Here is a 27,775-nt window from a genome sequence, read left to right as displayed (position 1 = left end):
TCTGTTTGGAAGTTTCTGCTAATATGTGCAATCATTTTCTGAGCTTTTTTATAGTAAAGGATGTCACCACCAGGGCTCTCATACAGCTTCTGACTCTGACCTCTCTGTCTCTGTTGTTTTTACTCAGTTTGAGCTTGTGACTCTCTCGATTTTAGGGGATGTGGTTCATCATATTAGGCCTAGCAAATAGAACTCTTTCTGTCAGCCTTCTCAGTTTTGTATCATCTTCTGCTCAGAATGCAACATTTTGATTTTTTTAATTTTATCATAAATAAATTATATTTTCCCAAAAGTTTACATAATGAATGACATATGACACAAAAGCAAATGTACTATGTACTAACTCATATCACCATCAATGAAAATAAGTTGGGGGTTTCTTATTATTATTTTACAATAATTTTAGTTCAAAGTAATTCAGTGAGTGCTGTCAGGGAACATGTTAACTATCAGAAAGGAGCGGTCAACAGGCAATTAGCCCACTTTAAAGTCCAGAAAGAGTAATTTATCATTTTTTTTAATATAATTAAAAAATGTAATGTAAAAAAAATGTAAATCTTTCTATAACTGCTAATATAGTTTACTCTCTTTTGGAAGTTGACTGCTTGCAGACTGTAGTTTTCTGAACAGAAGAGATCCATGTATGTGCTGATTTTTGATCATCCAATGCTTTAATAAATACACTAAAAGATGAAGCGTTTTGACTGCTGGTTCCTAAAAGTGGATAAATGATCATGAGAACAATGGTGATAGCAAGACAATATAAAAGACCCGCCTTTAAAATATAAGAACAAAAAACATAAATGCATAATTTTGCCAGTTAACTTTTATTTAACCTTTAGCAAACAGCCAAAAAACAGAAAGTGCCCAGATTAAGCTTGTAGTGCAGAGAATATTCCATTTATGACACCATTAGCTCATTATTACAGGAAATACTCAAATTAACTTGTTGCCTCTGAAGTCTGCAGCCTCTCCTGTGAGACTGAGTAAGAAAGCAGCTTTACTTCTTGCTTTCTTTGACCAGTTGTTCCACTTCCTTCATGAAGCGCAGGCAGAGCTCATCCTGCCACGGCAGAGCAACACACTGAACCGCCACAGGTAGACCCTCACCACCAGTCACTGCCTGAACACAAAAAAACACTCCTGTCACTCAATGCTCAGCAGCTGAACGCACCACAGTCTCCTTCATCCACCTACTGTAATAAAAAGAAAACCTCTATAAATACTGGAGCCGCAATAGACTGATGTGGTTCAGTTCTTGGTTCTGTGTAAAGTCATGTTAAGTACATAGAATTGAAGTGAATGTCCAGAGTAATACATCACATTTTTAAATAACATTCCACAGAAAAAAATTGCATTAAATTGCATTTCTTAATTTAGCTATTACAAGATAAAACTGATACTAAGGGAAAATTAGATTCAAGCAAGTAATGTTTATTATTACTTCAACATGCACAGATGAGTAATAGGGAACATCAAACGATGAGCTCTCCATAGCCCGAGACAGATGTGCTACAGCAGCTGATTGAAACCACATTAAAGTACACTGACGCACATTTACAAGTATTCAAAAAATAAAATCTATATTTTAGACTTTACATCAGGGTCTCCTGACTTGTTGTTGCTGCATGAAAAGCTAGCCTGACACTGAGTCTAAAACACCAGATTTATGTGTACGCGTGTACATCTGTGATCTCACGTATTGTCAAAGTGCATGCAGCTGAATTTGTGTAGATCCACCAGTAATAAGTAATGGTGTTGGAGCACAGCTGATGTGCTGAAAACCGTGTGCTGTTCATGATCCTGGAATTATAACTGTTTAAGTGGAGTATAATAAAACTTTAAAAGCACACTTTTACTTAATAAATTTTATCAACATAAATACATTGTTTAGTATGATGTCCATCAAAGGTCTGATTCTTCTGAGGATCAGTGCTGTCCTCCTGCCTGTCTCTCCATTTTTTGGCCGTTTCCCTTTGAACCCTATTGCACAGGCTGTGAAACTGAGGAGCTGGAAGCAGTTTTGTTGCCGCTGGCATTGTGTGACTCGTTTAGCTTGAAGGTTACAAGTCACCTCTGACTTCATTGAATAAATTTAGCATTAAGTGGTTTGGTAGTCAGTTCCTTGGAATGGTTAGTCTGATTGCCTATCGATCTTGCTTATCGGTTGCACTTGCACATGAGATACAATCAGCTGATTTCAATTCATATGCCACAGGGCGAAAATAGTGACACAGTCTACAACGTGGATATAAACATTACTTTTATTTTAAATTGCAGAAAAGAACGAGCGTTAAGGTACAGTGAAAACGTCCAGAACAGAAACAACTGCAACAGTTTTTAATCTACTGCACAATATTTTAAGGCATTTATCTGCTATAAAAAGACAGGCCAGGAAAATCTCATTCACATTCTCTGTATTTTATCCTCAGTTACTTTGACACAAAGGCATCTGCTGTGATGCTTACACCTCTAATGAGGTCTCACATGTGTCAGCTTTGTTTTTATACATAGATATAGCAATAGGGATATGTACTGATAAATGATCAGAATTATAATATTTCTGGATGTCTGCGATAAAACTGAATCAACTCGAGTCAAAATCGATACCCAGCACTAATTTTACTCTTACTGCACTTTCTTTACAAAAATCTACTTTATGCCTTTTTAATGCTAAAACCCAGTTTTGTCCTGACACAACGTGTTAGTAAATCTGGCTCTATGTTCTCACTCAGTCTTATCTCACTGGTACATGTTGCCTACCTCTTTGAAGAGTTTGTCCCACATGTCCTGATAACAGCCCTTATAGTGCTTGAGTTCCTCCTCATCCTTTGCGGTCACTGTGGAAACAGTGACTACACCCGCAGGAAAGGTAAGGAGATTGTAGAGTATCGTGTAGCTGGCAGCAGCTTAAAACGCAGAAAAGAAAAATCAATTACTTATAAAGACACATAAACACTATTCTTAACCTTTACAAATGCAATTATTGTTTAATTTAAATATAATTTAGTTAATGCAGTAATGCCTTTGCTTTGCTCTTTATCCAGATGTTGTAATCCAGGTTACCTTTTAATCAAGTAATGTCTGGAGACAGTTTCATTACTCTTACTGTGCTGCACTCTGTCCTTTAATGCCCAGTTTTCTCAGCAGTAGACAAAAGCAGTCGTCCTCATCTTTGATGAAATGTCTCTTTTTCTTCACTTTTTTAAGTCCTGTCACACTCTTGTATTGTAACATGTAACTGTTTTGTACACTGTCATTCTGTTTTGTTTCTTATATGTATCCGGTTCCCCAGTGAGGAAACTCTCCGAATCCACTACAACATGAATTACACCTTTAGCTAAACTTCATTTACAAATAGAAGTACTAAACACAATAAAAATTAAACTGGAAAAGTAGAGCGGTTATTTTCTTAGTCCCTGCAATCTTTTGCCTTTTATAGTTTACAGCTATCATAATCAGCCATACTTAAAAGTTTGCCACAGTATAAGAAGTTGTAGGCTGGTCCAGTCACAGGACACAGCAGCACATCAATTTTGCAGCTCCTCCAATGTGCTATTGTCTCTTGAATGTAGTCCTAAAGAAAACACAGGAAATCTCAATTTCTCCTTCAGACTTTCATACGTGACCATGCATCATCAGCTGACAGTACCTCAACAGCAGCATGTTGCTTCCACAGCTCTGGAACAGATCTAAAAATGAAGCAGAATGTTTGGATACAATTCCTAGCACATGGAAATGTAACAAAGAAACGAAGAATTGAGCACAAACGAAAAATTTCAAGAATACTTTCTCACCCAACTCCACAAAGAGCACCAAAGGTGGCAGAAACACGAGGAAACTGCCCAAAAAATTATAGCCCAGCATTATTCTAGTCTAAATGTTTTATTAGACTGAACTGTCAAATTAACTTAAGAACCAATGTCTAAATTTATACATCTCTGGAACAGAATTAGAGGACTCACCACGGGTTTGAGCAAGAATGAAATGGTTTTCTTCAACCACTTGGGAAAGCCGTAAGGAAAAACCTGAGGCTCCAGACAAGGGTCCACAGGTCCCCCTTCCCTAAAATGAAAGAGATCATTGGCACAGGAGAAAACAGTCTGTTCAGAGACACTGAACTGAGAATTACTGTAATGGTTTCAAAAAGAACCACAACCCCATGTTGTTCATAAAGACAATGGCAGCATGGTGATGTTTAGTGGTTAGAACTAAAAATAAACAAAATCTCTAAATGTTAGATGATTTAAGTTTAGAAAACAAATGGTAATAACTGACTTATTAAATGGAACAACTCACAGTTTTTGTAGCAGGTTGGTAGCTCCATCTGCAAATAAACCCTTTAAAAATAGTTCAGGGATAATTTGATCCATCTTCAGTGGACAGTAAGGGACGAGCTAAAGGCACAAATGACAGGATTAATGACCTATGACTCATAGGGCTATGCGATATGTCGAAATATATCAGATGACGATATGAAAACATCTATCATTTCAAATTATATGCTATCGTTTGTCATGGTGTCGCAAAATAAACTGTTTACAGCAATATTTTTTCATCGGGGCACAGAGAATACCAGCTTAGCCAGTGAAAATGAGGCAACACCAGGTAGCTTCAAAGGGAAGGACCAGTCAAAACAAATCTGAAGCATGGACATGGTTTGGTTATGAAAAGACTGACGCGGACCGGAAAACTGTACTATGCAAATTACGCTGCAAACCGCTCACCACCACAGACTCAAACACGACAAACTTCTTCTACCACCTACACAAGAATCATGTGAAAGCGTATGGAGCGAGTTTATGGATGGGAAGCAAAAAAGAGCCATCAGGTGCTCAAAATAAACTTTAGACTCAAACATTAGAACAGGCTTTTCCCCGCAGCACGCCGTGTAATAAATACATACAAATAGAAATTGGAGCCCCTGTTACTTATGTTTAAAAATGTATAGCTTCATGCATCGGTCAAAGTACTCGACTCCAGGTACACAACGCCCAGCTGAAAATACTTCACGCAAGTCGAGTTGCCCGGGATTTACAGAATTTACAGAAAATGCCCTATTTTGTGATATCTATTGTTATCGGGATGAAAAATGTCCTATATTGGGATATGAGATTTTGGTGATATCGCACAGCCCTAAATCACATACGTGGCTTGACAGTGATCATAGTGTGTGTGGTGACGTCTTACTGTGTGCCCTGCTTGCTCTAGCAGAGCTTTGACCTCTCTGACGCTTCGGGCCATGCTTGGAGATGGATGCGTGTAGCCATCGCTTTCCAAATAACCAATCCTTAGAGGTCTGGAGCTCCTGTATATCTAAGGGTGAAGAATTTTCATTTCCTGAGTCAATTAAATATAATCAGATGTGTTTGCGAAGTTTAAGATTACAGCCTGTAAAGCGTAATATAAAGTGAAGGGTTAGGACAACTATGTATCGGTTTAATTTGTAGTTTTTAACCAAAAAAAAAAAATCATTAACAGATTATATGAACCTCACAGTACAGGACACACCTCCATGTTAAAAGGTAATGGTGGAACAGTGGGGTCCAAAGAAAACATGTGGTAACAAAGAAGTGCCTGCATGCACAGAGCCAGGCTGTCCACATCTCTTGCCATGGGTCCAGGAGATGACGGCACTAGTTTCATACGAAATATAAAGCAGTGACTCAAATATTTGAGACAGTTTGTGTTGGTGAAATATTGCTATACAGTGGTTATGTAACTACATTTACTTTATATGTAAAGTAGATATGTTTCTTACCTGACTTTTGCCCTCGATAAATTGGACGAAGCCCCTGTAAACTAATCATTACCCAAAAGTGTTAATAAAGCTTAACTCAGCAATGTATAATAAATTTCCAGGAAACTGACTGAATGAGACCCACCTGAGCCGACCTGCAGTTGGTTTGAAACCACAGATTCCACAGAAGGATGCAGGAATACGGATACTGCCACCTATATCAGTGCCTATACCAAGCAGGGAGCCCCCTCCCCCGATGAGAGCCCCCTCCCCACCAGATGAACCTCCAGAGGTCTTCTGGGGGTTATGAGGGTTCACAGTCTGCCCGTAGATAGGATTACTGCAGTCATAGCTGTCAACAGACAGTTAATGAGTCTTTGCATATTATTTTCATTCATATTTTCATTATTTGTACATTTGGAATGGACAAAGGCAACTTAATACATGCACACAGTTTTAAATGTGCTGTAGATTTTTATGTGAGTAACTGATAAAAGATGTACTTTAAAAGAGCTTGAGGCAAGTTGGTTTTCACAAAGGGAATAGCTCCTTGTTTCTTCAGGACTTGAACAAGCACACTGTCCTTTTCAGCGGGCTGGTCCAGGTTAATGACCACACCACAAGAACAGTCATGATTCTAGTGTTGGAAAAAACAAAGATGATAATGTTACATCAAATACCTGAGCTATGATGCTCGAGAATACTGTACCATACTTATAAATACTGATGGGAAATACTTCAATACTCCCAACCCCCTGAGCCACGGTCATCTGTAACCGGAAGGTTGCCGGTTCGATCCCCGGGCTCTCTGTCCTGGTCGTTGTGTCCTTGGGCAAGACACTTTACCCTACCGCCTACTGCTGTTGGCCAGAGGGGCCGATGGCGCGATATGGCAGCCTCGCTTCTGTCAGTCTGCCCCAGGGCAGCTGTGGCTACAACCGTAGCTTGCTTCCACCAGTGTGTGAATGAATAGTGGCATTGTAAAGCGCTTTGGGTGCCTTGAAAAGCGCTATATAAATCCAATCCATTATTATTATTATTAACTGTAACTGAAATTTGCATTGCATAACCTTCGTAATACCTTAAATGCAAGATTTTCTTTGATGCTAACTGGAACTCCGTACAAGAGACCATCCTTGTTGGAGCCAACACTTGTCAGCTGGTCCAAACTCTCCAGCAAAACTTCAGTGCAGCAGTTCAGCTTTTGGTTTACAGCCAGAGTCTGTTGAAAGGAAACAAGCACAGACAGTTTGAGATTAACTTATTTACCTAAAGGGATTTTAATCTTTGTAAAATATTAAACTCTTGTTGGAAACACAAACATTACTTGACACATCAGTCTGTGTTGCTTATATGAATATTATTATCCAGTGTGTCTAAACTTTAACTGTAATAAGACACAATTCTGTGTAAAAAGAACTAAAAAGCAGTGAGTTATAAGTAGGAGTAATGTCAAAAATAAACAACATTAAGATAAGTCTGAGTAATTTAAATGATTACTTGTTTAAAAAATGACTTTTGCTGTATTTGATCTATTATGAAAGATTTGTGTCATGCTGGATATTGAACCTTTTCCATGTAAGAGTAAAGCACATCCTCGGGGGTAAGTGAGCCTTCCTTCAGCTGCTGCGTCAGCTCAGACAGGGAGAGCGTCAGGATCAAAGCAGAGTCAGTTGTTGGATGCTAGGAGACACAGACCCACACAGAATCATTATGTTATTATTATTTCTTTTAAAGGCTGCAACAAAGAGACGCAACCACATCCATGTACAGATTCAGGATTCTTCCTTCCACTTTTTTTTTTTTTTTTTACAAACTTTCTCAAACACAGCAATGAGTTCACTGCACTTAAACGGTCTGCAAAGGCATAACTTTAATTTTCATGCTCAAGTAGGCCCAAGGATGGAGACATTGCAAAGTGCCAGTATTTTGGTATTTAATGACTACACCTCTGCCAGGTTAAACTAAAAGCAGATCATTAGCTGAGATTTCTCCATAAAGAGAAAGTAGAAAAACCCCCAAAGCTCTGAACTCTCACCGACTGTTTGTACCGGAGCACCGCCTGCTCTGCCCGCTGCAAGCTCTCATCTCTCCTGTTTCTGGCTCTCTTGATCTTTTCCTCTGCCTGTCGGAGGCTGTTGATCTTTTTCACCCGCACAACCAGGTATCCCACAATGCAGGCAACACCAGTGAGCAGAGCCGCTGTCCAGTTGTCCATCTTCACTCTCTTAATAAACAGTAAAGTGTTCTGCATGATTTTCGTCTTTGTCCTGGGGCTGCAAAGTGGTTTAAATGCCACATGGACCTAACACACAGCTGTTTAAACGCGACAGGCTTGCCTTGTTTTAGCTGTGAACTAAAGTGGGCGTGGTGAGCATTTAGGGTTGATTAACTTCAGGACAGACAAAAAGCCTTTTTTAGTTACTCATTAACCAGTAGCCACCAACAACTAATATGAGCGTGAGAAAGAGTGATTAACCCACTAACAAAAAATCAATATGCTATGTAATTAATAGCATAACACAGTACTAACTTAGCCTATATGCACAAAAACATAAATAATAAACTTCATTCAACACTTTAAAATTAATTAGCTCCAAGAAATTATGGATACAACTACAAATATAGTTATTTGGCTTATATCGTGATATATATCGTTATCGCCTGAAATGAAAAAAGCATATCGTGATATGAAAAAATCTTATATCGCCCAGCTCTATTAACAATATAGCTCCAAGCTACCTCATTGAGCTACTTAGATTATACACCCCTGCTAGAGTACTAAGATCATCTTCCCAGTCACTCTTGGTACTGCTGAGATCCCGGCTGAAGACTAGAGGTGACCGAGCGTTTGCCTTGGCTGCACCCAATCTATGGAATAACCTCCCCATCGCTGTCCGCGAGTCTGATTCCATTCAATCCTTCAAATCGCGGTTAAAAGCCCACCTATTTAGCCTTGCCTTTTTCTTGTTAGTGAGTTTAATGCTTATTTCTATCTTTGGTCTATTCTTAACTACTTTTAATCATTTTTAAAATTTTTGACTGTTTTATCCTTTACATATATTGTTCTGTTATGCTTTTATATGCATTTCTTTTGCTTCTATGTTTTTAATGCCATTTAACCTGCTAGCGTGTTGGTACTTTGCCATAGCCTGTTACAAACGTGCATGTTCATGTGTTTGTTTTGTGCAGGTGATGTACCTTTTTATGTTAATTCAGCTGTGCCAGGGCCCTGCTCCGATTGGTGCGTGGATACACCGCCCCGACGTGACTGGTTCCAGCTGGAGGACCCGCCCATTAAAAGGAGTCTGGAGTGCTACAGCAGGAGAGGTCCTCGCGTTTCTCCTCATGACCCAGCGGTGTAACTGTGGCAGCCGCTGGCTACAGTGCGGCTTAAAAGTTGTGGAAGTGGAGTGGGTAGGGGTGAGCTGCCGTTTCTTTTGATCACCCGTTTTTTCCTGTTTTGAATTAGTTAAGGAGGTCAGACTCTGTCTTTACTTTTGACTTTGTTTTGGTAAGGTCAGGGGAGCGGGATTTGTGTAGATTTGTTTTTGTTTATTATTTTGGCCTTGGCTCACCCTGAAGTGTTGACACTCCCGTTTTGTTGTTCCTTTTTTTCACTTTGTAAATAAATCACATTATAACTAACGGATTTGTTTCCTGTGGCTGCTTGGGTCTTGGGGGGGGGGGAGCGAGTGCCTCACTCATGTTATTGCCTGGCCCTAGACGGGTCGTAACAAGCCTTCATCCTTCCCTGTTACTTCATCTTACCCTCTTGTATGTTAAGCACTTTGGTACACCACTGGTTTTAAATGTGCTATATAAATAAAGTTTGTTGTTGTTGTTGTAAACAAAAGCAAATGTAGTATGTACTAATTGGTATATGTATACAATGTAAATTGTAGAGTTATGTGCACAAACAGTAATATTACTTTACATACTTATTATTTAATGCTAATTCTTAACATTTTTACACATGTACTAGCACTGTCTCTTTGCCTACTGTTGACATGATTCCAGTTTTCGTTCTTTTAGTGCCTTTTCATACTTTATTACATGAAATGGATGGTAATACGACAAAAGACCTACAACAATAAGAACAAAAAATGTGTTTTACCAATTACCTTTTATTTAACCTTCAACAAACAGCCAAAAAACAAAAAGTGCCTAGATTAAGCTTGTAGTGTAGAGAATACTCCACTATTTATCACACAATTAGCTCATTATTACAGGAAATACTCAAGTTAACATGTCTCCCCTCAAGTCTGCAGCCTCTCCTGTGAGACTGAGAAAGAAAGCAGCTTTACTTCTTGCTTTCTTTGACCAGTTGTTCCACTTCCTTCATGAAGCGCAGGCAGAGCTCATCCTGCCACGGCAGAGCAACACACTGAACCGCCACAGGTAGACCCTCACCACCAGTCACTGCCTGAACACAAAAAAACACTCCTGTCACTCAATGCTCAGCAGCTGAACGCACCACCTAAATGTGTAATTTACTAAACAGGGCAAAAGAGCACAATCCCCAAATAGTGCTGAAAGGTGTTTACCTGGAAAAAAAAATGGATTTGCTGATTTCATGGGGAAGTCATGTGTGTACATGTGTTTATCTGTGATCTCATGTATTGTCAAAGTGCATGCAGCTGAATTTGTGTAGATCCACCAGTAATAAGTAATGGTGTTGGAGCACAGCTGATGTGCTGAAAACCGTGTGCTGTTTACACTCCTGGAATTATAACCGTTTAAGTGGAGTGTGATAAAACTTTATTAAGGAAAAACGTATTTTTAAAGTTTATCAACATAAATACATTGCTTTAATGTCCATCAAAGGTCTGATTCTTCTGAGGATGGGGTCTAAAATCAGTGCTGTCCTCCTGCCTGTTTCTCCATTTTTTGGCCGTTTCCCTTTGAACCCTATTGCACAGGCTGTGAAACTGAAGAGCTGGAAGCAGTTTTGTTGCCGCTGGCATTGTGTGACTCCTTTAGGTTAGAGGCTCCAGGTCATCTCTGAAGCTATTGAGCAAATTTAGCATTAAGTGGCTTGGTAGCTCTGTACCTTGGAATTGTTAGTCTGCTTGCCTATGGATCCTGCTCAATGGTTGCACTTGCACATGTGCTGCAATCAGCTGATTTCAGTTCATATGCCAGAAGAGGAAAATAGTGACGCAGTCTACAGCGTGGATATAAACATTAAACACGTGCAAATGGATTATTTACAAAAGTCTCTGAGCCCCCACTTCTTAACCGAAGTCTTCTTACTGCACTCGCTTTGGAAAAATCTATTTTTTTTCATGCCAAAAGTTTGTCCTGACACAACGTGTTAGTAAATCTGGCTCTATGTTCTCACTCAGTCTTATCTCACTGGTACATGTTGCCTACCTCTTTGAAGAGTTTGTCCCACATGTCCTGATAACAGCCCTTATAGTGCTTGAGTTCCTCCTCATCCTTTGCGGTCACTGTGGAAACAGTGACTACACCCGCAGGAAAGGTAAGGAGATTGTAGAGTATCGTGTAGCTGGCAGCAGCTTAAAACGCAGAAAAGAAAAATCAATTACTTATAAAGACACATAAACACTATTCTTAACCTTTACAAATGCAATTATTGTTTAATTTAAATATAATTTAGTTAATGCAGTAATGCCTTTGCATTGCTCTATATCCAGATCCAGGTTACTTTTTAAATCAAGTAATGTCTGGAGAGTCGTCCTCATCTTTGATGAAATGTCTCTTTTTTTTCCTCTTTTCAAAGTTCAGTTGTATTATAACGTGTAACTGTTTTGTACACTAAGGAGCTTGGAAATAAAAGTGTCTGGACTTCTTTAGGTTTCTTGAAGACGTTTCACCTCTCATTCGAGAAGCTTCTTCAGTTCCAAGAGCAGCTGGTGGAGAGTCCCAGATTTTAAGCCCCATGGGAGTGTCCCCAAGAGGGTCATGGACCACCCATTGATCCTATACCTAATCACACCATCCAAGGTGTGAAAACGGGTGTAAGTCACAAGCAGCAATGACGTTTTTCTTTCCAAGCTCCTTAGACTACAGTGACCTGGATGACTGAGTTCACAGACATGTTTTGTACACTGTCATTCTTTTTTTTTTATCATGTCTATCCGGTTCCCCAGTGATGAAACCCTCTGAATCCACTACAACATGAATTACACCTGTAGCTAAACTTCATTTACAAATAGAAGTACTAAACACAATAAAAATTAAACAGTAACTAAAAATTAGTTACTGTTATCTTTTGCCATTTATATTTTACATATCTTTGTAATTTTCAAAAACTATTAAAGTAACAATATCTGATCTAATTTGTGACTTTTGCTTCACACTTTAAACATCTTTAAAGTCCTGTAATTAAATTTTTTTGAAAACAAAGTGATAAATACAGAAACTAAGTTGTCTGTCATTCTGAGTGAATCATACTTGAAAGCTTGCCACAGTATAAGAAGTTGTAGGCTGGTCCAATCACAGGACACAGCAGCACATCAATGTTGCAGCTCCTCCAATGTGCTATTGTCTCTTGAATGTAGTCCTAAAGAAAACACAGGAAATCTCAATTTCATCTTCCGACTTTCATACGTGACCATGCATCATCAGCTGACAGTACCTCAACAGCAGCATGTTGCTTCCACAGCTCTGGAACAGATCTAAAAATGAAGCAGAATGTTTGGATACAATTCCTAGCACATGGAAATGTAACAAAGAAACTGAGATTCAAGCACAAATGAACGATTTCAAGGATACTTTCTCACCCAACTCCACAAAGAGCATCAAAGTTGGCAGAAACACGAGGAAACTGCCAAAAAAAAAAACCAAACCAAAATCTTAAATGTCAATTTAGATCTAAATGTCTACATCTCTGTCACAGAATTAGAGGACTCACCACGGGTTTGAGCAAGAATGAAATGGTTTTCTTCAACCACTTGGGAAAGCCGTAAGGAAAAACCTGAGGCTCCAGACAAGGGTCCACAGGTCCCCCTTCCCTAAAATGAAAGAGATCATTGGCACAGGAGAAAACAGTCTGTTCAGAGACACTGAACTGAGAATTACTGTAATGGTTTCAAAAAGAACCACAACCCCATGTTGTTCATAAAGACAATGGCAGCATGGTGATGTTTAGTGGTTAGAATTAAAAAGAAACAAAATCTCTAAATGTTAGATGATTTAAGTTTAGAAAACAAATGGTAATAACTGACTTATTAAATGGAACAACTCACAGTTTTTGTAGCAGGGTGGTAGCTCCATCTGCAAATAAACCCTTTATCAAAAGCTCAGGGATAGTTTGATCCATCTTCAGTGGACAGTAAGGGACGAGCTAAAGACACAAATATCAACACTGAGGACCTATGACTCATATCACATGCGTGGCTTGACAGTGATCATAGTGTGTGTGGTGACGTCTTACTGTGTGCCCTGCTTGCTCTAGCAGAGCTTTGACCTCTCTGACGCTTCGGGCCATGCTTGGAGATGGATGCGTGTAGCCATCGCTTTCCAAATAACCAATCCTTAGAGGTCTGGAGCTTCTGTATATCTAAGGGTCAATCATTTTTACTTCCTCAGTCAATTAAACATAATCAGTTTGCAAAGGTTAAGATTACAGCCTGTAAAGTTAGTTCTGTATCTCAGGAGATTAATAACAGGTGAGGTAAGAGTAATATAAAGTGAAGCATTAGGACAACTATGTATCGGCTTAATTTGTAGCTTTTAACCAAAAAAAAAAAAAACATTAGCAGATGATATGAGTCCCGCAGTACAGGACACACCTCCATGTTAAAAGGTAATGGTGGAACAGTGGGGTCCAAAGAAAACATGTGGTCACAAAGAAGTGCCTGCATGCACAGAGCCAGGCTGTCCACATCTCTTGCCATGGGTCCAGGAGATGACGGCACTAGTTTCATACGAAATATAAAGCAGTGACTCAAATATTTGAGACAGTTTGTGTTGGTGAAATATTGCTATACAGTGGTTATGTAACTACATTTACTTTATATGTAAAGTAGATATGTTTCTTACCTGACTTTTGCCCTCGATAAATTGGACGAAGCCCCTGTAAACTAATCATTACCCAAAAGTGTTAATAAAGCTTAACTCAGCAATGTATAATAAATTTCCAGGAAACTGACTGAATGAGACCCACCTGAGCCGACCTGCAGTTGGCTTGAAACCACAGATTCCACAGAAGGATGCAGGAATACGGATACTGCCACCTATATCAGTGCCTATACCAAGCAGGGAGCCCCCTCCCCCGATGAGAGCCCCCTCCCCACCAGATGAACCTCCAGAGGTCTTCTGGGGGTTATGAGGGTTCACAGTCTGCCCGTAGATAGGATTACTGCAGTCATAGCTGTCGACAGACAGTTAATGAGTCTTTGCATATTATTTTCATTCATATTTTCATTATTTGCACATTTGGAATGGACAAAGGCAACTTAATACATGCACTCAGTTTTAAATGTGCTGTAGATTTTTATGTGAGTAACTGATAAAAGATGTACTTTAAAAGAGCTTGAGGCAAGTTGGTTCTCACAAAGGGAATAGCTCCTTGTTTCTTCAGGACTTGAACAAGCACACTGTCCTTTTCAGCGGGCTGGTCCAGGTTAATGACCACACCACAAGAACAGTCATGATTCTAGTGTTGGAAAAAACAAAGATGATAATGTTACATCAAATACCTGAGCTATGATGCTCGAGAATACTGTACCATACTTATAAATACTGATGGGAAATACTTTAATTGTAACTGAAATTTGCATTGCATAACCTTTGTAATACCTTAATTGCAAGATTTTCTTTGATGCTAACTGGAACTCCGTACAAGAGACCATCCTTGTTGGAGCCAACAGTTGTCAGCTGGTCCAAACTCTCCAGCAAAATTTCAGTGCAGCAGTTCAGCTTTTGGTTTATAGCCAGAGTCTGTTGAAAGGAAACAAGCACAGACAGATTCAGAGAAACGTTTTTCCCTGAAAGAAATTTTCATGCTTCAAGGGGATGAACATTCCTGTCAAAAATAAAAAAGAGAGACAAGTCCTGAAAATTAAAATGATTACTTGATTACTAATGATTACTTACTTCTAAAAATTAGCATTTGGTGTATTTGAGCTATTATGAAAGATTTGTTTTGTTATATTAAGTGAACCTTTGTGTCATGTTGGATACTGAACCTTTTCCATATAAGAGTAAAGCACATCCTCAGGGGTAAGTGAGCCTTCCTTCAGTTGCTTTGTCAGCTCAGACAGGGAGAGCGTCAGGATCAAAGCAGAGTCAGTTGTCGGATGCTAGAAGACACAGACCCACACAGAATCATTACTTCAAAAAAACATTTAAAGCAAGAATTTAAGGCTTAGTATCACCTCTAATTTTGCATCCTAGTCATGGAACAACCTTCAGAACACATTAAAGCTCTCCCTGACAGAGTTCATAACACTCAAAAAGACTTATGTAACCGAAGACTGTTATTGGCATTCATAAGCTGGATCATGTATTTTTGTATTATTTTGTCTCTAACTACTTATTAAGTGTTTTGATGTTATATTTGAATTGTAACTTGTAACAATGTAAGGGTTTGTCCTCTTGACCAATTTATCCTTGAAAAACCGATGTTAATCTCAAGGGATTTTTCTGGTTCAAAAATAAATAAAATAAAATAAATTAAATTAAACAAAAAAAGCATTGAACCAGGATTTTTCCTTTGTCTGTGTTCCACCTCTGTATTACTTAATTACTTATGTAATTAAGTAATATCCTCACCCTGAGGCTCTCTTACGCCCTACACGTATAATTAATTCTGCAACTGTGGAGAATTTTTCTGTCTTTTCCGAAACTTGCCTCCTCCATTCCTGACTGTTCCCTATCTCCCATGGTTGATGATTTTGCTAGCACCCTTTTTTCCACATGCTCCTCCATCCTCAATACTGTTGCCCCTGTTAAAATGAAGCGCCCTAGATAATTTCCCGATGTTGGCTAAACGATTCTACACGTGCCTTGCAACATGTGTGCCGCTGCGATGAGAGAAGATGGAAGAAAGATAAACTCCAGGTTTCTTATGATATCCTGCGTACCAGCCGGTTGCAATTTCAACTTGCTGCTAAAATGGCCAAAGCTGCCTTCCTATCTAAAATTATTCATGCTAATGGTCACAACCCCGATCCCTGTTGAATATTTTCAATTCATTGGTTAACCCCTGTCCTGATATGCCACTGGCGTGCTCTCCTGCTCTCTGTGAACAATTTCTAACTCAGTTTATTCATAAAGTTCTATATCTTAAGTCCTCGGTCCCTTTAGTGTCCAGTTTTATTCCCAGCCCTGGTTGTTCATCATCATTCCAACAGTTTGAGCCGGTGTCACTCCATACTCTCAAGCGACTTATCGACCAATCAAACAATACCTCTCCTGCCTACGATATCCTTCCATCTTGTATAGCTAAGGATTGCTTCAGTGTAATTGGAGCCAGCATCCTATCTCTAATGAATTTATCCCTACTTGCAGGCTCTGTTCCTTTAGCCTTCAAACATGCTGTTGTCCAGCCTGTTCTTAAAAAAAGGAACCTTGATCATAACGATCTCGCGAACTATAGGCCGATTTCTAAGCTTCCATTCCTGTCCAAAATACTGGAGAGGATCGTTCTTTCACAACTCCAGTATTTTGGATGCGAATGCCATTAATGATAAATTTCAGTCCACTTACAAACCCTGTTATAGTACTGAAACGGCCTTGCTCAGAGTCCTCAATGATCTCCTTCTGATTGCTGACTCTGGACGCTCTTCAGTCTTGGTCCTACTAGATCGATCCTCGGCCTTCGATATGGTAGATCATACCATCCTATTAGCGAGGCTTGAACATACAGTTGGCATTAGAGGTGCCGCCGTAGATTGGTTTAAGGCATATCTTTCTCGATCAATTTCAGCCCTTATTTCTCCTCTGCTGCACCTGTCTCCGGCGTGCCTCAAGGATCTGTCCTTGGCCCCCTGCTCTTCTCACTGTATATGCTCCCCTTAGGCTGTTATGCTGACGACATACAGATCTATTTCGAATTAACTGATGATCCTGCTATGTCATAGCACGGTTTTCGTGAGTGCATGCGCGAGGTCAAAAATTGGCTCAATGAAATCATCGTGTTTGACAGTAGTATCCCCCGTGGCCAACTCCGTGATGCCTTGGGTTCCTTTGATAGTTTCCTCACCGACACTGTTAGTGACCTGGGTGTGTTTTTGGATAGCTCTTTTAAATTCGACAAACAAGTGTCTGCTCTTGTCAAATCTTGCTTCTCTCAATTGCGTCTTATTAGCAAGGCCAGACATTATGTCCCACATAGAGACCTGGAAAAGCTTATCCACGCCTTTGTGACATCTAGGTTGGATTATTGCAGCTCCCTTTACTTTGGTCTTAACTCTACTCTTCTCCATAGACTGCAAATTGTTCAGAAAACGGCTGCTCGTCTCCTTACTGGTAGTGGGGGGCGTGTCTCTATTAACGCTGTCCTTGCCGACCTGCACTGGCTTCCTGTTAAGTATCGCATTCAATTCAAAATCCTGCTGCTCACCTTCCGAATTATTAACAATATAGCTCCAAGCTACCTCATTGAGCTACTTAGATTATACACCCCTGCTAGAGTACTAAGATCATCTTCCCAGTCACTCTTGGTGCTGCCGAGATCCCAGCTGAAGACTAGAGGTGACCGAGCGTTTGCCTAGGCTGCACCCAATCTATGGAATAACCTCCCCATCGCTGTCCGTGAGTCTGATTCCATTCGATCCTTCAAATCGCGGTTAAAAGCCCACCTATTTAGCCTTGCCTTTTTCTACCAGTTAATGCTTGTTAGTTAGTTTAATGCTTATTTCTATCTCCGGTCTATTCTTAACTACTTTTAAAATTTTTGACTGTTTTATCCTTTACACATATTGTTCTTTTATGCTTTTATATAAATTAAAAAATCAAGTAAATCCAACATGCTTTTGTCAGGGCAAAAAGGAGTTACGGTCCCTGTATTCCTACACAATATTGTCCCAGGAGGGAGAAAAACCTTCTGGCGAAGTTTTGGTTGATTTCTGGGTTTTGGTTAACACTAGGTTGATTTCATCAGTGAGGTTTGGATTGTTTTCTTTCTCTAAGAGAGAGAAAGATGGTTTTATGCTTGGACATGTTTGCAATGGGCCCCAGTATTTGTTATTATATGAGTATTTTATTGGTTACGTTTGTTTTTGCTTTTGTTACAGTGCACTGAAATAAGAACATCTGAGAGGTGTGATCCACCGGTGGTGATATTTTGGTATTTTGTGAGTTCCTGATTTAACAAATCAGCTCTTTTAATCCAGGCCTGAGAGATTGAACTTTAAAGCGCTATAAAATATTCTTACTGAAAACAGTCGCAAAGTGTTTTTCTCCATGATTATAATGGGCTGGGGAAAAATTCACTTATATGGGACATTGATCACATGAGAAGTCCTGAGCCTAAAAGGATTGCAGCGAGTCAATCCAGTCAAAAAACAAGGAACTGTTTTCCTTTAAAATGATGACGTCATCTTGCTGGTGAGGGAGGCTCGAATAGCTTGCGCGTGAGACTCCATTATCAGCAACTTCTGGTATGAATGTGTGTGGATGTATGCATGTGACTGGACTGTGATGGACTGACGACTAAAAGTTTTAACTGATTTGATACTGAGACAAAAACGGTGCCGACTTTAGGATTAGTAAATGTCCACAAACAATTCACCCAGCCTGTAAAAGAAGGGTGGATGTTTTGTCTTACTTTGATTTGTTTTTACAAGAACAGAAGGATGACAGAGACTAAAGGGGGAGGCTGTATCTTCACATGAGCGTGAACTGCAGACTTAACCCTTTGGTGGCTAATTTTGAGTTACTGATGTTTGCATTAAGAAAATTGTGTTTTAGTAGCTGTGTTTCGATTAATGTATCACATTATATTGTTGGGAAGGTTAAATGCTAAATTGAAGAAAAGGTTTGATTTCACTCATGACTGAACATGTTATTATTAACCATAGCAGCCCACTGTAAAAAGTCAATTAACTTTTATAGACGAAAAAAGAAAAGAAAAAAGCCAAAAAAAACCACTCTATTGAGGTCTGTGAATAACAGGGGAATGATAGACTTGTCACATTCAAAATGGAGATATGTAAGGATAAACACTGGTCCCTATCTTTTAGGTCCTTTCATTGAAATAGTCAATAATTCAGAAAAGTAGAGATATAACCGACAGGGGCATGTGCTGAGAGGTGGTGCTGCACAAGAACAAGAGAAAAATAAACAAGGAAAAATTATTGTGTTTAGCTTTGATAAATTCAAATTAAAATGTACCATTACACGCAGAGGATCAAGATGAAATCAAATATATGCTAATTTTGTATGAAGTACATGACTGGTGACTGTTCTGTCCTGGGCTTTTGTTTTTACAGCACCCACTTGACCACACCAACAGTTTCTCGCCACCAAAAGGGGGTACTTGCAAAGAATAGGAAGGAATATCATCAAAACTGGGAAAGGTAAGCCCCAAAAGGGGGTGATAACACCATAACTTTCACTTATGGTCAAATTCTCAAAATTTGATCCCCGCCTTGAAAAATTCTTCAAAGCATTTAGAGACAGAGTGGAGTTTTAGATAAATATAATGTGCCAAACCACATGCGGATGGAGAGTTGGAATCGATACCATGGTGAAATAACACGCAGGAAAATATTGACCATGTTGATTATGTTTATTCAAGTGTGCAGAGATTGGCTAATCTGACCAGGGAATGTTATAAAATGAATTGTCGGAACAGTCAGCGTTAAAGTCACCTTTGACAGTCCAGAGCAAGGTTATTATCATTAATAATTCGGTCTAAAATGCTGCAAGTGAATTGGAAACAAAATTTGAATGAATTTAGGACACTTCATACTTATAACACAAGTGATGGTAAGCCATAACTTGATTAGGTAAAGCTATTAAGATAATTATGAGCTGCCTTGACACAAAGAAAGTGGAGTCCTTCACCCTGAAAGGATGGAGTGATGCTCTGCCTCTGTAGTCAAGTTCAGACATAGGCCTTAAGCAATCATGAGCCACTAATAAGCGTGACATAATTCACAAATTTAAATAAACCACATTAGGTGAGCGACCCTGACAAAAGAAAATCTATGAGCACGCAATGAAGTGGATTTGTTAGAGCCCGTTTAACATTTGCCTTTCAGAAAAATAAATAAATAAATAAATTGATTTGCATTTACAGACACACACTAAAAAAAAAAAAAATCCCATTTGACACTGATAAATCCCTGTTCAAATAGAGTACATGTAAACGAAATAACGAAAACTAGAAGTGAAAGAAAAAACATTTTCATTAACAGAAATAAAAATAAGAACAAAAAAGGAAAATTAACTAAAACTGTAATGAGTGTTCACAAAACTAACTAAAATTAACTGAATTTATAGCAAAAATAGGTTTAGTTTTCATTGAGGTGTGCGTGTCCTACAATAGTCATGGGTGGAAATGAAGTTTAGTTTCCAGATTTTTTTTTTCTTGCTGTGTCTCATTAGGCCAGCAGGTGGCAGTACGTTAGTCGAGTCGTCTGTGTTGCTGCTCTGTCCACGCGCAGAATCATGTCAGGAAAAGTCGGGAGAAAGCGCCAGAGTCCAATTTGGGATTACTTTGAATATGACTGTGTTTTGGATAAAGCAAGTGTCTTGTAGTGGAAACAGACAAATTATGAGGGACACTTCTAAGGGGAAAAATCCCACTTTACAAACCTTAAAGTGCACTTGAAAAGCCCACACAAGAAGGCTGACCTGGCTTACCTTGAAAAGGTAAGGGGGAGCACACTCCCCCTCCTCAGAGAGCTCCCCCACTCAACCCTCATCCCCAGAAAACAGAAGCTAACCCCATGCAAGGCAGAGTGATGCATCCCAAGACAACAGGACTGGGACATCTACATAACTGTGTGAGTCAATTGCCGACAAAAAGATTATCAATTCACTTGAACCAAAATTGCGAACACCTGGTGCTGCAAGAGTTAATAGTCTCAATACCCAAGGATAAGCAGAAGAGCATGACTGATATGATGAAACTGGGATTTTGTTACACTTAATTATTGCAAACACAACTAAAACTATAACTGAAACTGATCAAAACTAAACTGAAACTAAGGATTTTCAAAAAAAAAAAAAAAAAACTAGACTGAACTAGCAAACAATTGGTAAAAACTAATTACAACTGATATAAAATTGAAAATCTGAAGTCGAAACTAAATCATAGTCAAAACTAATGAAAATTGCAAATCTATTAGAACCCTGATCCAGACTAAGATGGCATTGGACATCTTCAGGGCGGAAAAAGGTTGGTGTGACCAAGGTGTGGTTTGGCTTGTTGTATGTATATTTCGAGATGATGTGGCTCTGGATGGACCAGTTACCAGGGCATGGAAGGAGGACTGACTTATTAAATGAGGAGAAGGAATTTTCTGGGATTGAAGATCCTCTGGGTGAGTGGTTGACTAAAAACATGCATAAAATAAAAGCTATTTTTCGTTGTTGCTTGGTTATAGATTGATAATTGGCCACATTTACAGCTGTATTGACTTGTTGTGGACATAGTCTACTTCATGTTTAAGCACTCTAATTAACAGATTGAAAATAGAGACATTAAAGGAAGAATATGCAGCACCACCCTGTCAGACGCCAGTGGCGATGGGGCTCAGTGATGAATCAGGTGAGCTGGATTCATGGCTGAATCAAAACATAGGTTCCCCTGCTGTGGTCAGTGAGGGAAAAACAGGGGGAAATGAAATTGAAAAGAGGCATGGATAAACGTTTATTTGTGAAGTTTGTAAACGGGATAAAAGGGGGTGTTTTACTGTTATTTTAGCATCAGCATTATTATTGCATCAGAATCAGATAACAAGCATTGCATTAATGATTTATTGAAGCTTTTGACATTATACTAACATTTGTCTTCCGGTGATTGTCATAACCTCAGGTTAATCTTCTATTTACAGGTGTCAGGATAATCGTATGATCTTTCATTGCAGGTGTAACCATGATCATTTTATACATATTGCAGTTTGTTGCTCATTATAGAGTTGTGCTCAAGTTAATAAGGGTTAAGAGCTACAGTCAGCGCGATGTCTGGCTGATCTATGGACTGGAGTGACTTTGAGCATAGAAGGCCGCACGCGCTTACACAACACAAATATCATGCTTTTCTTGGCTCCGGGCGGAGCCTACTGGAGCAATGCACACAGATCACAAGTCACTAACCTTTTCTTTTAATTTTCTATCTCCGTTGATTTGACACATTGGAATGTGTCAAAAAAGGGGGGGAAGTTGGGTTTTAACATCAAACAAGGGTTATATGAACATTTTTATGACTTCATTTGTGTTTTAATAACTTAGGTATGGTAAAGCTTGGGCTAATAGTGACCCAAGAGGTCTCCGGACTTTTTAGAGAACCAGTGAGAAGCATAAATCATTTTTCCATGCTTAAGCATTAATCATTGAAATGAATTGAATAGCGTTTAGAAGATAAAATGCCTGTGTTCACGAGAAGCTGAGTACCACACTGGAGAGGAAACCGTGGGACAGTAGGCGGAAGGAAACACATGAGTGGTTTTGATAATTTCTTACACACCTTGCAAATGTGCTTATAAGGAGTTGGCACTTGGTCTTTTGAAGGTCATAAGCTTCGTCCGGCGTGATGGTCCGGACTGATATATTGCAGGTATTGACTTTGAGTGCAGAGGGCTAAATGCAAACACGCTTACACACACATAGGATATGATTAGAATAAGTCCCTGGGACATTCTGAATATTCTAAACCAATTCTGAATCACCAGAAGGTCAGTAGATAACAACAGTAGATTATTAGGGCTAGGCAGAGAGGTGTTTTGGTTTTCTGTCTCTTACAGAGAAAGGAAGAGACACCAGACGAGGTCACAGATATACGAGGAAGCTTCGCAGCAGAGGCAGACACAGTGACTGCCGAGACACCAACTGGGTCCAAGTGTCATGGCATTTTGGGCTCTGATAAGTCACCTCAAAAGGATGGATCCCATAAACACAGCAATAACCATGAATGGGTTGGCGGAGATCCAGGAACACCAGACCAACGAGGTTCGAGAGGCTCTTGGGCAAAAGGGGGACACGTTCCTGTTCCTTTTTCTGGGGAATACACGGGATACACAGGACCCGAGGATACACAGATTGTTGTTTGACATCGGGGCAGAATAATCCCCTGATCTGTGCAACGACTGAAGGGTTGTCTAACCCCTGAGGTTAAAGAAAGAAGAGCAGTGGATCACCCAACTGGAAGACACTGGTGGCTGCAGCAATAAAATAAAGGCTAAAAGCTCCTCGGACAGAGGTTCTAGTCTGAGTACGTCTGAAGGGTATAAGGTGGCACCAAAATAAAGCTGTGGGAGAACTGGGGAGTGTCATCTGTACCTGCTACTGTTGGAATAATAGTTCTTCTTGCACCTGGACTGCGCAAACACGGAGGTCATCTCACATAGGGTTCGCCCAACAGGGGGACAAAGGGCCTCAGGCGTAAGAAGAAATGAACCCGGCCGCATTGGACTACAGGGTGTAGGTGTGCTCTTTATTCTAAAGAGCACAAAAGGGGGAGTGTCAGATTATAATATTATTTTATGCCATGTTAAATCCTTAATTAAAGATGGTGAATTATTATGTAGTTTTAGTTTGCATTATTCTCCTGAATTAGAAGAAGGTGATAACTATTGCATTTGTTAAGCTGAGTTGCATTACATTAGACTGCTGGTTGATTGTGAATGAATGATATTGTTTTATGATGCATTATACTGCTGAGTTATGAGAAATACTGTTTGCAGAAAGTCATCGCCTTATTTGTCTGATTAGAAGAGAACGGAACATACTGGAGTTTTCTGCCCCCATCTCAGCAGGAGCAGATAAACAGGGAGCCAAGGTCGTAGCTTAGGCACTGTGTGAGCGAAAGAATGTGAATGTTTAGGCTTTTATGATTAGGTGGGGGCTACTAGAGGCTATAAGAGTTTGATCAATGCTCCACCATTTTGAGATCTGATGCTGTCTGCGTACGGTGTCCATCTCCCACGCGTGTGATCATTAAAATCATCGTTTGACTCAACCCGGCCGGACCAGTGTTGTTATTGTGGTTTTTCCTCTTGTATCCATCCCCAATATTTGAATCCGTAACAATATATATCTGTGTTTTTAATGCCATTTAACATGCTACCATGTTGGTACTTTGCCATAGCCTTCATCCACCCTGTTACTTCATCTTATCCTCTTTATGTTAAGCACTTTGGTACACCACTGGTTTTTAAATGTGCTATATAAATAAAGTTTGTTGTTATTGTTGTTGTTGTATTGATCCATTACAATGAGATTGGAAAAATTGTAGACAACCATGTGTCAGCAGAAAAGCCCCAATAGCCCCAAATAATTTCCCCCAGGGATCAATAAAGTATTCTGATTCTGATTCTGATAGACCTCAGCACTGATTCTCTAAATCTGTGTCAACTATTAAAAGGAGGAATCGTGTTTTTACCCAAATACAGGGAGTGCAGAATTATTAGGCAAATGAGTATTTTGTCCACATCATCCTCTTCATGCATGTTGTCTTACTCCAAGCTGTATAGGCTCGAAAGCCTACTACCAATTAAGCATATTAGGTGATGTGCAACTCTGTAATGAGAAGGGGTGTGGTCTAATGACATCAACACCCTATATCAGGTGTGCATAATTATTAGGCAACGTCCTTTCCTTTGGCAAAATGGGTCAAAAGAAGGACTTGAGGGCTCAGAAAAGTCAAAAATAGTGAGATATCTTGCAGAGGGATGCAGCAGTCTCAAAATTGCAAAGCTTCTGAAGCGTGATCATCGAACAGTCAAGTGTTTCATTCAAAATAGTCAACAGGGCCGCAAGAAGCGTGTGGAAAAACCAAGGCGCAAAATAACTGCCCATGAACTGAGAAAAGTCAAGCGTGCAGCTGCCAAGATGCCACTTGCCACCAGTTTGGCCATATTTCAGAGCTGCAACATCACTGGAGTGCCCAAAAGCACAAGGTGTGCAATACTCAGAGACATGGCCAAGGTAAGAAAGGCTGAAAGACGACCACCACTGAACAAGACACACAAGCTGAAACGTCAAGACTGGGCCAAGAAATATCTCAAGACTGGTTTTTCTAAGGTTTTATGGACTGATGAAATGAGAGTGAGTCTTGATGGGCCAGATGGATGGGCCCGTGGCTGGATTGGTAAAGGGCAGAGAGCTCCAGTCCGACTCAGACGCCAGCAAGGTGGAGGTGGAGTACTGGTTTGGGCTGGTATCATCAAAGATGAGCTTGTGGGGCCTTTTCGGGTTGAGGATGGAGTCAAGCTCAACTCCCAGTCCTACAGCCAGTTTCTGGAAGACACCTTCTTCAAGCAGTGGTACAGGAAGAAGTCTGCATCCTTCAAAAAAAACATGATTTTCATGCAGGACAATGCTCCATCACACGCGTCCAAGTACTCCACAGCGTGGCTGGCAAGAAAGGGTATAAAAGAAGAAAAACTAATGACATGGCCTCCTTGTTCACCTGATCTGAACCCCATTGAGAACCTGTGGTCCATCATCAAATGTGAGATTTACAAGGAGGGAAAACAGTACACCTCTCTGAACAGTGTCTGGGAGGCTGTGGTTGCTGCTGCACGCAATGTTGATGGTGAACAGATCAAAACACTGACAGAATCCATGGATGGCAGGCTTTTGAGTGTCCTTGCAAAGAAAGGTGGCTATATTGGTCGCTGATTTGTTTTTGTTTTGTTTTTGAATGTCAGAAATGTATATTTGTGAATGTGGAGATGTTATATTGGTGTCACTGGTAAAAATAAATAATTGAAATGGGTATATATTTGTTTTTTGTTAAGTTGCCTAATAATTCTGCACAGTAATAGTCACCTGCACACACAGATATCCCCCTAAAATAGCTAAAACTAAAAACAAACTAAAAACTACTTCCAAAAACATTCAGCTTTGATATTAATGAGTTTTTTGGGTTCATTGAGAACATGGTTGTTGTTCAATAATAAAATTATTCCTCAAAAATACAACTTGCCTAATAATTCTGCACTCCCTGTATAGTCACTCATTTGGTACTTCTATGACTATGATTCAGACAGCTTCCTGACATGTTGGCCTATGTCTCCACGTCTTTGAACAACTAAAGGATTAATGTTTCAAAAAATATATTTCCTTATGGTTGCTTAGCCTGTATGTCGATTGGTTTCACAAGTTTCATGTGCTTCACAGTAGATATGGTATTGGCCAGGTGATAATAATAATAATAATACCAAATGCTTTTGACTTTGCTTGTTCCTACACACAAGGCCCCATAATGACAAAGTGCTGTGGCATCATGAATTTAATGCTCAGCTCTTTTCACCACAATGGAACAGTAACTGCCCCGTGTCACTCTCCTGCTCTACTCTGCTCTCACTTGTAAACAAGAATGAGGTTTATTTAAATATTGTGCCCAGTGCTGGTACCTCAGGCATTCCGTCATTTCCCAAATGGCATCAGTTGCCTCAGAACTGAAGATGCCATTTGTGATCCTAGTGGCTTTACACTTGGCTACAAACCACCCCAGTGCAAGGTTGAGATCATGGCTTGATGAAGCTAACAGAAACACATCTGCATAAAGCAGAGATGAGATTCTGAGACCATCAAACCCACCACCTACAAATTCCAGATTTCTATTGTAAAAAATATATCATCTTCTTAAATGGTGCCTTTAACAAATACCCCTATTGTAATACTAAAAATGAAGCAATACTAAAAACCCCAAAATACAAATGTTTATACAATAAAAACTAATCTAAAAAACAATAAACAACTAATTACGACTGAATTTAAAATAAAAAAAATCCAAAGAAATGAAATAAATAATAAAATACTGATAACGTTCAGTGTGTTTCAGTGTAATAAGCTAAATCTAAGCAAGTCTGCAACTTAACACCATGTTTTGCAATAGTAAATAAATCCAATAAAGCACCTTTGGAGAACTGTGGGAACGAACGATTCACATGATTTTTATGTCAATATGGAGCAAAGCCTCTGAGGAATGTTTTCAGCACCTTATTGATATAATATCTGAAAATTAAGGCACTTCGGAAATAATACATAATTATTTACCAAATTGTTTGTCCATAGTTCACCGGATTTGAACTAATATCTCCAAAGATTAACTTAAACAATTCAAAGTCCAAGGCTCTGAACTCTCACCGACTCTTTGTAGCGGAGCACCGCCTGCTCTGCCCGCTGCAAGCTCTCCTCTCTCCTGTTTCTGGCTCTCTTGATCTTTTCCTCCGTCTCTCGGTGGCTGCTGATCTTTTTCACCAGCATAACCACGGATCCGACAACGCAGGTAGCACCAGTGAGCAGAGCCACTGCCCAGTTGTCCATTTTCACTCCCTTAATAAACTGTTCAATATTCTGCAAGGCTTGCATTTTTGTCCTGTTGCTGCAAACTCGACTAAATGACAAGTGGACTTTACACACGGTTGTTTAAATGGGGCAGGCTGACCTTTGAGCAAAATAAATAGGCGCGTTAAGCAAGTAATAGCTCCTACTTTAATGAAACAATGACGCTCACTCACTGCGCGTGCGTACTTCCAAATAACGCGACACTGTGAATGACAGAGTAAACAAAAACAACAAATATGTGTTGAAGTGCGTGTGAATCCAAATTAATTACAGAAAGTCCATTTAAGACTTCTCCTTAGAACGATCACCTAAACATTTTCACGTAAGTTCTGGATTTTATAGTGATTATTATAATTTTTATATTAGGATAAAGGAGAGCCGACCGCTTACTCGCTAACTTGCCTCTTTTTCCCCTTCCTGCACCGCATCAGCCGTTAGCTTTCCGTGACCCGGAAATTGTTCTCCCTCCGGAACAACGGATATTAGTGTTTCGAGTTTAGTTACTTTTAATATTATTAAATATATAACAACAGTTTCAACCTTTATTATTGTCACGATGATCATGTCATAATTCCGTTTAATATATGAAACATT

At 39.5% G+C, this 27,775-nt stretch overlaps 2 protein-coding genes across 5 annotated transcripts; both read right to left on the bottom strand.

The window, feature by feature from the left end:
• Positions 1-614: 614 nt before the first annotated feature.
• LOC146362182 (vitamin D3 hydroxylase-associated protein-like) lies at positions 615-9,743 on the bottom strand. Of its 2 annotated transcripts, XM_084922461.1 has the most exons (16): positions 8,942-9,743; positions 7,779-7,967; positions 7,310-7,423; positions 6,822-6,962; positions 6,244-6,377; positions 5,886-6,092; positions 5,762-5,802; positions 5,512-5,636; positions 5,191-5,316; positions 4,300-4,397; positions 3,966-4,065; positions 3,798-3,841; positions 3,653-3,692; positions 3,469-3,577; positions 2,764-2,909; positions 615-1,123 (listed from the first exon to the last, which is right to left on the bottom strand). In XM_084922461.1, exons 2-16 carry the CDS (start codon positions 7,956-7,958, stop codon positions 1,001-1,003), a joined length of 1,728 nt encoding a protein of 575 aa, XP_084778587.1. In that variant the 5' UTR covers positions 7,959-7,967; positions 8,942-9,743; the 3' UTR covers positions 615-1,000. The 2 variants fall into 2 exon arrangements, with proteins under 2 accessions (XP_084778587.1, XP_084778586.1); XM_084922460.1 differs by having other exon boundaries at positions 7,779-9,743.
• A 104-nt stretch (positions 9,744-9,847) lies between these two features.
• On the bottom strand, positions 9,848-27,642 carry LOC146362181 (fatty-acid amide hydrolase 1-like). 3 transcript variants are annotated; one of them, XM_084922457.1, is made up of 16 exons: positions 27,572-27,588; positions 26,981-27,384; positions 14,899-15,012; positions 14,510-14,650; positions 14,233-14,366; positions 13,875-14,081; positions 13,751-13,791; positions 13,501-13,625; positions 13,143-13,268; positions 12,955-13,052; positions 12,621-12,720; positions 12,490-12,533; positions 12,345-12,384; positions 12,161-12,269; positions 11,117-11,262; positions 9,848-10,166 (listed from the first exon to the last, which is right to left on the bottom strand). In XM_084922457.1, exons 2-16 carry the CDS (start codon positions 27,203-27,205, stop codon positions 10,044-10,046), a joined length of 1,773 nt encoding a protein of 590 aa, XP_084778583.1. In that variant the 5' UTR covers positions 27,206-27,384; positions 27,572-27,588; the 3' UTR covers positions 9,848-10,043. The 3 variants fall into 3 exon arrangements, with proteins under 3 accessions (XP_084778583.1, XP_084778584.1, XP_084778585.1); XM_084922458.1 differs by lacking the exon at positions 26,981-27,384 and having other exon boundaries at positions 27,572-27,642; XM_084922459.1 differs by lacking the exons at positions 26,981-27,384; positions 27,572-27,588 and adding an exon at positions 23,165-23,182.
• Between the last annotated feature and the right edge of the window lie 133 nt (positions 27,643-27,775).

This window comes from Perissodus microlepis, chromosome 23 (assembly GCF_051167445.1).
Source record: "Perissodus microlepis isolate ML-2025 ecotype Zambia chromosome 23, ASM5116744v1, whole genome shotgun sequence".
NCBI lineage: Eukaryota > Metazoa > Chordata > Actinopteri > Cichliformes > Cichlidae > Perissodus > Perissodus microlepis.
Note: the sequence above shows the minus strand (reverse complement) of the source record. Positions and strands in the feature narration are given on the sequence as shown.

Excerpts from the sequence above, each read along its gene's own strand:
- LOC146362181 (XM_084922457.1), bottom strand. The coding sequence starts at position 27,205 with ATGCAAGCCTTGCAGAATATTGAACAGTTTATTAAGGGAGTGAAAATG. Across the intron at positions 13,792-13,874 it reads CCAACTGCAGGTCGGCTCAG|TTTACAGGGGCTTCGTCCAA; the intron begins GTGGGTCTCATT and ends GGTAATGATTAG. Across the intron at positions 13,053-13,142 it reads TAGAGCAAGCAGGGCACACA|CTCGTCCCTTACTGTCCACT; the intron begins GTAAGACGTCAC and ends TTGTGTCTTTAG.
- LOC146362182 (XM_084922460.1), bottom strand. The coding sequence starts at position 7,994 with ATGCAGAACACTTTACTGTTTATTAAGAGAGTGAAGATGGACAACTGG. Across the intron at positions 6,963-7,309 it reads TTTACTCTTACATGGAAAAG|ACTCTGGCTGTAAACCAAAA; the intron begins GTTCAATATCCA and ends TCCTTTCAACAG. Across the intron at positions 1,124-2,763 it reads GGGACAAACTCTTCAAAGAG|GCAGTGACTGGTGGTGAGGG; the intron begins GTAGGCAACATG and ends TTTTGTGTTCAG.